We start from the raw sequence: 10,552 nt of genomic DNA, 5'->3' as shown, positions 1-10,552 counted from the left end.
TTGCCACATACAGGAGTAGCCTCTTACTATACTGAGAGCAGATGCACATCACTGCTTCACTAATAGCTATTTTTCCACTCGTCTACCTTATGAGTCATGATGTCTGTTTTCAGAAGTCTGAGTAAGCGTCTCGAGGGGCACGAAGTTTCTGCTCCTATACGCGGCAGTTGTAAATAAAGTTGGAAAGGGTCAAAATGTACTAATAAAGGTGAAAATAAAAGGTGTCGGTGCCGTGAGTCGCTTGCCCTGAGAGACAGAGAAAAGATGGACGTGGTAGAAGGAGGCCCTGCCGGTTGTGCAATATGATTGCTGCCCGTCAACACTAATGAGAGGAGGCTCACACGGCGACGAGCTGGACAGCCTCCTCCTTCGACAATGAACAATGATTTGTGATGGCAGAAGCACAAACAATATAACACGCAGGGTTGGGGGGTGTGTAGGGGTGTGTGTGGGGGGGAGGGGGGGGGGGGGAAGAGAATCCCAACCCCCCGATGACACAAAGGGCTCCACACTCATCTGAAAAGACAATGATTAAAGTGTGGCGGAAACCCAATGGTGCCCATCACCCTGAGCACACCATCGCAACTGGGAAACATGGTGGTGGTAGCAACATGCTCTGGGGGAGATGCTTCTCTTCAGCAGGTACAGGGAAACTGGTCAGAATTGAGGGAAAGATGGATGGAGCCAAATACAGGGCCTTGAATAGGATTTGATGCAGTCTGCAAAAGACTTGAGACTGGGGCGGAGCTGTTTCCAGTTAGAAACAGTACAAACTGGGAAAACGTCCAAGGGGGGTGAATAATTATGCAAGGCACTGTAGCTCCAGCAGAATTGTCCTCCACAGCTGTGGCTATATTGGGTTGGTGTTGTGAATACAGCGTGGTTTTCATGGAGATGTTATGTAATATTTAAAGTAAACAGTCAGCGTTGCCCGTTGTGCAACAAATCGAATATGCTAATGTGCTCAAAGTGGCACCATCATCTCGGGAGCTGTGGTATTGATGGGAGTGATAGTGGAAGTAGAGGTGGTCTAGGTTTATTTAGCTGCTTGTGCTTTGCTGAAAAAACCGAGGGACGTTTCTTCTCCACGTAAAATCTCTGACGTGGAAACAATTGATGGAGCCAGCTCAGACCAGACCACAGAGGCCTCACCTTTGTCCCGACAGACAAAGACTGGAGCTGAAACCGGTGCCCCATTAAACACTGACACTTTTTACTGAGCTGAGAATCTTTGTGGTTTGCAAGTTCCTGCCACCCACATTCACCTGTTGCCTGCACACGGTGCACGGTTTTGTTTTGCTTGTGCACCGGTTAAATGTGGCGACGTGGCAGCGGAACACACAGCCGACCGTAATACTTGGTTTTGTCGCTTGTGTGTCCTCACCGTTATAATCAAACACATGGCAATTAAAACCAGTTCTTAAAAATGCTTTTATCTTTGTCTCATGCTGTGCAGAAATTAGAGTTTAAAGAGCAGTACAGCACGTTTGACTCAGTCCTCTTTGTGTTGTAACACAAATGTGACTCACAATCAAGACGTTTTAAAAAGAGCCCGGTGGCACCAGAAAATCTCCTGATGGGGTCAGCTATGAGGCGACCTTTAGTGGACTATTATCAGCTGGCTAAATCTGGTCATGGATTTTCAGCTGTAGTGTTTCTTGAGGCTGAGCAGAATAAATTTATAGAGAAGATGAGTTCCAATCAGGAACAAGTGGAGCAGCAGGACAGCCCCGTTGTACTCAAGGTTTAAAGATGCCTGCTCACAGATAAACGGAACAACTTCTATTCCTGTAAATGTTTTTTAGGGTAAAAGCTGAATTTTTCTACAGCTCAAAATTCAAAGTTGTGTTCGATTGAGTCCAATAGTTTAAAAAAAACAAAAAAAAAACTGTTACTGCTGCAGTGTCGTCAATCAGGTCGGATGTCGATCTATGTGGGTCAATGCCTCATGGAACCAGTTTGTGGTTTTTGTGTAAAGATAACTCTTATTCTTTGAGCAAATATCCGCGCAACGATTCTGCAGATATTGTCAATGAAAGTGGAAACTTACTTCCAAAGTGAAGGAAGTAATAATGTAAAATTCAGGTTCTAAACAATTTTAATCTCAACTACTCCCAACTAGAAAATAAAAGAGCATATAGATGTCTAAACAACTACATATGATTCAAATACAGAGGAGTGGGAACTGTTTATGATTCTTTATTATAAATTAGTTTTTTAAGGGCGTTTCACCTGTAGAGTTTCTGTAATTGGCTGTTGTCAACGGAAGTGACGTGATGGCAGACACCTTCCACTTCCTGGAGAAGGTCGCAACAACCATCTGTTTGCTTCCTGGACGTTCCGGGGTCCACACATCGGAACTCGTCCCAGACTCGACTCCTCTGCTTCCCGACACTTTCCCCCCCGAGAAATGGCGTCTGCTCCTCCCAACCACAGAGCGCACAGCGGGACGTACACGTTCTCCAGCCGCCCCCGAGCCGTGGAGACCCGCAGGAAATACAAGGAAGCTCCGGATGAACAGTTCGTACCATCGGGTCGCATGTATCACGATTAGATTCACCATCCAAACCAGTGATTTGTGGAGAGAATACAAAAGATGATGCCAAAAGAAAAACTTACATTATCCTGCTGAAATGTGAAAAAATACATGTGGTGCCACAGGTGCCACTTAAACCAGCAGGGTATGAAGTGATTTGATGTAAAAAGCTCCAGCTCAAGTAGCAACCCAATTGCCAATCACCTTTTAAATATGTGGTTTATGATTTGATAACACTAAGGAAAGGACCATTCTGCCTAATGAGTACTTTGTTATTTGAACAGGTTATGTTTAAGCCATTTTTATGACTATTTACGAAGTGGTAATATTTCAGTCCTTCCTTCACCATTAGACAGGAAAAAATGAAACACATTTATAAAAATGTTTACAATGAAAACAGCTTTAATTTATTCTATTTTATTTTTTTGGGTCAATACAGGACACACAGCTACTATGGAAACATTATGTATGACCGTCGTATTATCCGAGGAAATACTTATGCTCAACAAATCATACCAACCGTAAGTATGAAATGTTTTCTCTGCTTTCCTCCGGATTTGATTTGTTCTCCTTTGGACCACTTTATTTCAAAGATTTGTTTTTGTACTGACCCATTTACAGACAGCTCAGCCGGACCCTGCTGAAATACAAAGACAGCAGGAGATCAAGCGGAAAGCCATCGCTATAAAACGAGCTCAAGAGCAGAGCAGGGCCAAGACTCCTGAAGCTCTGCAGGGCAGAAAACACATTGATGTACAAACAGGTAAAACAGATTATTCTTAACAACTTCAGAAGTTGTACCACTAAGAAGACAGAACTGTCTTTCTTGAAATACTCATTTGAAATACTTCTTTTCAGATCTTTATCTTGAAGAACTGAGTAATGTTACAGTGGCCACAGATATCGAGTGTCAGACGGATGCTTTCCTGGACAGACCAGCGTCCCCACTCTTCATCCCGGCCAAATCCGGAGAAGATGTTGCAACACAGATAGAGGAGGGAGAGGTGGGTCAAACCAATGAGATTTGGCTTTTTTTGGTAATTACTTAGAGTGGAAGTAGCAACAATTTTATGCATAAAGATATTTTTTTATTCTATCATCTCTTCTGTCGCTACTACCACTACTAAACCAAATTAGAATATCACATTATCTGGGTTTTTGTAGCTTAAGGAAACTTATATTGAAAGGAAATGAAAGTCCAGTTTTATAAACTTATGTTGTGGTGTTTAAAACGGTGAAGGGGTCATTTTTTGCTTGAATATCTGCAGGTTTGTTCAAATCAAACCTATTATTATAAATTACACAGCACAGCATCACTCATGACCAGTGTGTTGTGCAGCTGTTTGACTTTGACAGGGAGGTGCAGCCCGTGCTGGAGGTGCTGGTGGGAAAGACAATCGAGCAGTCTCTGCTGGAGGTGATGGAGGAGGAGGAGCTGGCCTGTCTCATGGCCCAGCAGAGGGCCTTCCATGAGCTGAGGAATATCCACCTGGCAGAAGTGCAGCGCCTTCAGGAGAAGGAGAGACGCCACAGTGAGGAAAAGGTAAGTCAAATTCAGTTGACTACTTTGGTCTGAACTTCATGCTGCTTGTCTTCCCCCTAGAATCCATTAGTAAATCTATTAGCTATATGCCATATCAGAAGAATTAATACCTGTTATCTAAAAAGTTCCCACTGATCCTCAGGAGCGTCGGATTGCTCAGCAGAAGGAGGTGCTGCAGAAAGAAAGAGAGACTGCAGAGAAGATTGCTGCCCGGGCGTACACCAAGCAGTACCTGGCTGACCTTCTACCTGCAGCCTTCACCTCGCTCAGAACTCACGGATTCTTTAACGACCCAGTGGAGACCGGTCAGCCTCCGTATTGCAATCATATGATCCGTGTATTTATACCTCTCCTACTTCTAACCTGTTGTCTTATTTGTGTTTCTGATTTCCAGATATTGAAACAAATTTCCTACCCTGGCTGATGGATGAGGTGAACAGAAAATTGGAAAGGAGATACGCAGCTAGAGAGCTTCTGGACAGTAAGAGAATTCAGTATCATAATATTAAATTTAGACATTCGTCTGCTCAACCTATAGGCACATGTCTTATTTTCTCACTGATTAGTGCAAAAAAAACACGAAAAAGCACAAAAGAATATACAAAAGTACAAATAAAAGTAATGGATAGAAACCAATTAGTTTGTACCCTGTAGAAAGTTTAGACTAAAAACCAAACAGGATTTGTGTCAATGCACCTTTTCTCTCTCGAGATTATAGTTGACAGTCAAAAGTTATTTCACTAATCCTCCACCAGGGGTCATCAGGTCATAGACATTATTGGAGCTCCATCTAGTGGTTGTTTGCAAACATGACAGAGATCACAGTCAGTTCTGTTTATCGCTTTTTTTCAGATATCATCCATGATGCCGCTCAGAAGAGACTGGAGCAGTTCAAGGAGCCGGAGACATAAACAGACAAATCTGATGTATCACATGGAGAGACTCTGTTATCATTCAATGACATGAAGACTTTTTTGTCAATCAAAAAGACCTATGAGGACTTCTTTATTACTTTGCAATGTAACAATGTGCAACATGTCTCAAGTGGAGACTCTCGCTGCATTACAATCTGTACATTCCGGTATTTCAGTTTGTATATTCATGTAGCCTGTCGTGCATTTCTGTATCTTATTCAATATCTGGTCTTTTTCTGCAGATATGCAAATCTGATTTCTTGAATGTTTTGTTAGTTTCTATTTATCTGCAAAATTAGCAGAAAATGTCTTTCCTTCACTTGTCTTCAGTCCAGCAGCTTTGGGTCCGCGGTATATATTAAAAAGAAGAAGTTGCGTTTCGTGAGTCTCTATTTGCTGTCTTGTAACACAAAAACACAGAATACATGTATTCAACCTAGAGAGAATAACTATAAATGGAGACTCACAAAGATCTGGGAATACAGTCTCTGAGTTCTTACCTATCCATAGACACAAAGATCATGCATATGGATATGATAGATGTGAAGCTCTTCTTGATACATTTTGGTTCCCCCCCCCCGAGAGCTAGCAAACTATCTAATAACATTTCATAAACCAGTATATATATGTCTTTGAATAAATCACAAACATCTTTAGTTGCTCTCAGACAGTGAGGCATCATAGGCAGCTGCCTCTGTGGCCTCACCATGTGGCAACTAAGCCAGCTGCTTCTCAACAGTGTGTTATCAAAGGCACTTTCCTTTACATATTAGTGGCTGTTTCTGTTGCCAGTGGAATTGTACCCTGATTTGAGTTTGCCCTTACTAGAGCCGATTTGAGCTTGTCACTTTTTGTTACAGAAGTGACAGTTTCCTTATAAATGGCGTCTGCTTCTCACAGCCGTAGAAAACCCAGTGGGGATTGCATCTTTGCCAGTCGACCCCGACCCGTGGGGACCAGAGGCAAATACAAAGAAGCCCCGGATAAACATGTAAACATCATATATGACCGTCGTATTGTCCGAGGAAATACTTTTGGTCAACTCGTCATACCAACCGTAAGTATGACATGTATATTTCTCACTGTTTTCTTCCTGATTTGATTTATTCTCCTTTGGAACACTTTATTTTAAAGATTTTTTTTTGTCCTGACCCATTTATAGACCGCTCAGGCGGACCCTGCTGAAATACAAAGACAGCAGGAGATCAGGCGGAAAGCCATCGCTATAAAACGAGCACAAGAGCAGTGCAGGGCCAAGACTCCTGAAGCTCTGCAGGGCAGAAAACACATTGATGTACAAACAGGTAAAACACATTATTCTTAACATCTTAATAAGTTGTACCACTAAGAAGACAGAACTGTATTTCTCGATATACTCATTTGAAATACTTCTTTTCAGATCTTTATCTTGAAGAACTGAGTAATGTTATAGTGGCCACAGATATCGAGTGTCAGACGGATGCTTTCCTGGACAGACCAGCGTCCCCACTCTTCATACCGGCCAAATGCGGAGAGGATGCTGCAACACAGATAGAGGAGGGAGAGGTGGGTCAAACCAATGAGATGTGGCCTTTTTTTGGAAGATCCACCAATGTTACGCATAAAGATAAATGTTTTTATTCTATCATCTCTTCTGCCGCTACTACCAGTACCAACCCAAGTAGATTATCACATCAGCTTGGATATTGAAGCTTAAGGAAACTTTAATATGAAAGAAATGAAAATCCAGTTTCATAAACTGGTGTTTAAAACAGTGACTGGGTGAAGAGCTGTCACTGGTTGCATTATGGGATCTGTTGGTTCCAGTGTTTTTGTTTTACCTCGTTCCTAACAAGCAACACAAGTCGTTTTTTGCTTTTCTTTTGTAAGTCTCCCAGCTATGATTAAGAAAATGTCAAATAACATGTAGACTATCTGCAGGTTTGTTCAAATCAAACCTTTTATTATCAAGTACCCAGCACAGCACCACTCATGACCATTATGTTGTGCAGCTGTTTGACTTTGACAGGGAGGTGCAGCCTGTGCTGGAGGTGCTGGTGGGAAAGACAATTGAGCAGTCTCTGCTGGAGGTGATGGAGGAAGAGGAGCTGGCCTGTCTCATGGCCCAGCAGAGGGCCTTCCATGAGCTGAGGAATATCCACCTGGCAGAAGTGCAGCGCCTTCAGGAGAAGGAGAGACGCCACAGTGAGGAAAAGGTAAGTCAGATTCTGTTGAGCACTCTGGTCTGAACTTCATGCTGCATGCCTCCTTCATAGAATCCATCAGTAAATCTATTAGCTGACAGGTTAGTTTGCTGATGATGCCAGGGTAATGCCTCTGTCAATCAAATGTGATCAAACTGTAAACTCACAGTCCTGATGAGGCAGATTAACGAGGCTCTTCAGTATTGAACTGTTATCAGTCAAATTCATGTTACAGAAAATTCTTACTCTAAGTTTTTTGGTGCTTTAACTCGGTGGAGCTGCACCTGTAGGATATCGTTGGCGATTCCAGGAATCAGTTTAAGTTTCACAGGTTCCTTTATACACCGAATCAAGAGATCACTTGTAAATCACTACAATTATCTCTTGCTTAAAGATGTTCCTGATTCTTTGGTGGTTGTCCTCTCTTGCACACCCACTATCTGCTCAGTGTTCATGACGATTCCTTATAAACTCTCTGTTGCATACTACTTTATTCCAAAGAAGGAACCATCAAACATTTACAATAGCAAATACAGCAGCCTCAATAAAAAGCAATGCAGGTTTGTGTACCGATCTGCCATATCAGAAGAGTTAATCGAAAACAGATACAGAAAAATGTACCTGTAATCTAAAACGTTCCCACTGATCTTCAGGAGCGGAGGATTGCACAGCAGGAGGAGGTGCTGGAGAAAGAAAGAGAGACTGCAGAGAAGATTGCTGCCCGGGCGTACACCAAGCAGGACCTGGCTGACCTCGTACCTGCAGCCTTCACCTCGCTCAGAAGCAACGGCTACTTTGACGACCCCGTGGAGACAGGTCAGCCTCCGTTTGCCATAATGCTTCCCTGCATGAATCAAACTCACCTACCCCCCATTTACTGTCACACGGGGGCATCACGCCACCTTCACTGCAAATTCACTGATATTTCCATCCATATGATCCATGTATGTATACCTCTCCTACTTTTAACCTGTTGTCGTATTTGTGTCTCTGATTTCCAGATATTGAGACAGATTTCCTACCCTGGCTGATGGATGAGGTGAACAGCAAATTGGAAAGGAGATTCACAGCTAGACAGCTTCTGGACAGTAAGAGAATTTAGTATCATAATATTAAATTTCATTCCTCTGCTCAACCTACAGGCACAGGTCTTATTTTCTCACTGAGTAGTACATAAATACGCAAACACACAAAAGTACAAATAACAGTAATGGATAGAAACCAATTAGTTTTTACTCTCTAGAAAGTTTAGGCTAAAACCCAAACAGGATTTGTGTCGATGATCCTTTTCTCTCTCGCGTTTATAGTTGACAGTCAAAAGTTATTTTACAAACGCTCCACCAGGGGTCATCAGGTCATAAACACTGTTGGAGCGCCATCTAGTGGTTATTTGCCAACATCAAAGAGATCACAGTCAGAAGTTCTGTTTATCACTTTTTTTCAGATATCATCCATGATGTCGCCCAGAAGAGACAGGAGCAGTTCAAGGAGCCGGAGACATAACCAGACAAATCTGACGTGTCACATGGAGAGACTCTGTGATGATTCAATGACATGAACATTTAATTAAAATACATTTCTGGTGGCAAAAGCTATCATGCATTTTATGTGTTATTTGTTTTCATATCTCTGTTTTAGCCTCACGCCTGTGTCAAACCCTCCCACACAAAAATAAAATATGACCAAAATCCATATTTTATCTTCAAAATTTTATCGGTCTTAGAGCAATGGGAACAAAAACGCCTCAGGAACTCTAAGCATTTAAAAGCACCATTGAAAATTCAAAGCACCTTCCTGTAGCTTTATCTATTTGCATCTGACATTGTTTTGCCATCAGTTCATTCAGGGAAACTAACAGGCAAACGCAACAATGTTTTGCATTGCTCGGAAAAGAGTCGCTCTTTCTTTAAATTAATATGACTATAGCAAAACAAACAAGCATTTTATCATATTTATGTTTTATTTTTTAATATACTTTATCCAATAAAATGCTCAAAGTTAAAAGTGACTGTGACGATGATGATGATGAAGGGCACAGCCAGGTTAAGTCGAGCTAAGTGCTGTGCACAGTTGTCACGTCACTCTTTACTTTTGTATAATGGTGAGAAGTAGGTCTAACCTCCGATATATACGGCTCTATTTTTAATCCTGCCACCTCATTGGTCGGCTCACCTATGACACCTCCCCCCCGCGCTCCTGCCAGGCACTTCCTTGGTTTAGTGTCACTTCCTCCACTGGTGAAATATTGTGCAACAGAAAAAAAAAAAAAAGAGTTTGCGCTGTGATGAAACAGTGCTCAGGAGGTGAAGCTTTGCACAGAAGACAAATGAGGGTTTAATGTATTTATTTATAAACTTTAATGGTTTTAACTGGTGTTGCTCAAACAATCCACCTGACGTTTTCCCAGGGAAAGTGGCCTAAACACAATCAATCAAATATATATCAATTCATCTTCAAAACCCTTTTGAAAAGTACTTTTTACTGTGCGACACTGTTGAATTATATTATATTAATTACATTGACGTTATGCCATTTATTGTCTGGGGAAATTTCTGAATGTGTTTTAAACTCTATAATACAATCCTCAGATGAATTTCACAATAAACCTAACAAAAACATTCGCCATTATACTAACATCATATTTATTTATTCTATTATTAATGTGTTTGTTTGTTTTTGGATGCAGACACTTGGATATGTTTTTAAATGATCATTTACCAAATCACACTGTGTTTTTTGCATGGCAATTTCATGTACCAAAATTTAGCCCACGGCCTTCACTGGCTGTTATACAGCAACTATACAGTAAAGTTCACAGTTAACGTTGATTTTTTAATTTCTTCTCAAGTGTAAAATGTCTCTGACACAAAGAATAAAGAATTGCTTTATAGCTGTGCTTTCTTATTCATTTTATAATGTTTTATTTTATTTTTCTCTATCTCTTCTCTATTGCTGTGTGATCTTGAGATTGCTTTTAAATGTTTCATATTGGTCCTTTACTGGCTTTAAATAGCCACAGTATGTTATATTTTTTAAATACATTATACTTCACAATTCACAAGGTGGAAATCTTTGTCTCGTTATGTTTCTTCAAGTTTTGTTCCCCCTAAATCCTCTAATGGTGACTGGGCTGTCGAGGGTCCTGCTGTGGGTGGGGAAGATCCATCTCGAGTTAAAAGGTCCTTGACACACAATAATGAAACTAGTTTTAAGGTGCACCCCCCTTAATAGGTTCTCGGGACCCTGGTTTTGACCCCCCTCCTCCTCCTCCAGCAGCAGTAACCTGCAGCAACCTACCGGCAGCAGCAGGTACTGCCAGGGCCGGTGCTCCTCCGTGGTTGGCTGGTTGGATGGAGGAGCGCCATATTGCGCCTGG

General features: G+C 41.7%; 2 protein-coding genes across 2 annotated transcripts; both read left to right on the top strand.

Annotated features, from left to right (window-relative positions):
- The first annotated feature begins 2,289 nt into the window (after positions 1 to 2,289).
- On the top strand, positions 2,290 to 5,374 carry LOC133973093 (radial spoke head protein 3 homolog B-like). Its single transcript, XM_062410739.1, has 8 exons — positions 2,290 to 2,520; positions 2,976 to 3,057; positions 3,158 to 3,299; positions 3,395 to 3,540; positions 3,876 to 4,079; positions 4,222 to 4,384; positions 4,474 to 4,560; positions 4,932 to 5,374. Exons 1-8 carry the CDS (start codon positions 2,411 to 2,413, stop codon positions 4,988 to 4,990), a joined length of 993 nt encoding a protein of 330 aa, XP_062266723.1. The 5' UTR covers positions 2,290 to 2,410; the 3' UTR covers positions 4,991 to 5,374.
- A 499-nt stretch (positions 5,375 to 5,873) lies between these two features.
- Positions 5,874 to 8,679, top strand: LOC133973932 (radial spoke head protein 3 homolog B-like). The gene is made up of 7 exons (XM_062412004.1): positions 5,874 to 5,984; positions 6,156 to 6,297; positions 6,393 to 6,538; positions 6,985 to 7,188; positions 7,830 to 7,992; positions 8,178 to 8,264; positions 8,621 to 8,679. The coding sequence occupies exons 1-7, from the start codon at positions 5,874 to 5,876 to the stop codon at positions 8,677 to 8,679; spliced, it is 912 nt and encodes a 303-aa protein (XP_062267988.1).
- The last annotated feature ends 1,873 nt before the right edge of the window (positions 8,680 to 10,552 follow it).

The sequence above is a fragment of the Platichthys flesus genome, chromosome 18, assembly GCF_949316205.1.
Source record: "Platichthys flesus chromosome 18, fPlaFle2.1, whole genome shotgun sequence".
NCBI classification, from domain to species: Eukaryota; Metazoa; Chordata; class Actinopteri; order Pleuronectiformes; family Pleuronectidae; genus Platichthys; species Platichthys flesus.
This window is presented reverse-complemented; position numbering and strand designations above follow the sequence as displayed.

Coding starts and splice junctions, on each gene's coding strand:
- LOC133973093 (XM_062410739.1), top strand. CDS start 2,411: ATGGCGTCTGCTCCTCCCAACCACAGAGCGCACAGCGGGACGTACACG. Junction 3,058..3,157: donor CTCAACAAATCATACCAACC/GTAAGTATGAAA, acceptor ACCCATTTACAG/ACAGCTCAGCCGGACCCTGC. Junction 3,541..3,875: donor CACAGATAGAGGAGGGAGAG/GTGGGTCAAACC, acceptor TGTGTTGTGCAG/CTGTTTGACTTTGACAGGGA.
- LOC133973932 (XM_062412004.1), top strand. CDS start 5,874: ATGGCGTCTGCTTCTCACAGCCGTAGAAAACCCAGTGGGGATTGCATC. Junction 7,189..7,829: donor GACGCCACAGTGAGGAAAAG/GTAAGTCAGATT, acceptor ACTGATCTTCAG/GAGCGGAGGATTGCACAGCA. Junction 7,993..8,177: donor TGACGACCCCGTGGAGACAG/GTCAGCCTCCGT, acceptor TCTGATTTCCAG/ATATTGAGACAGATTTCCTA.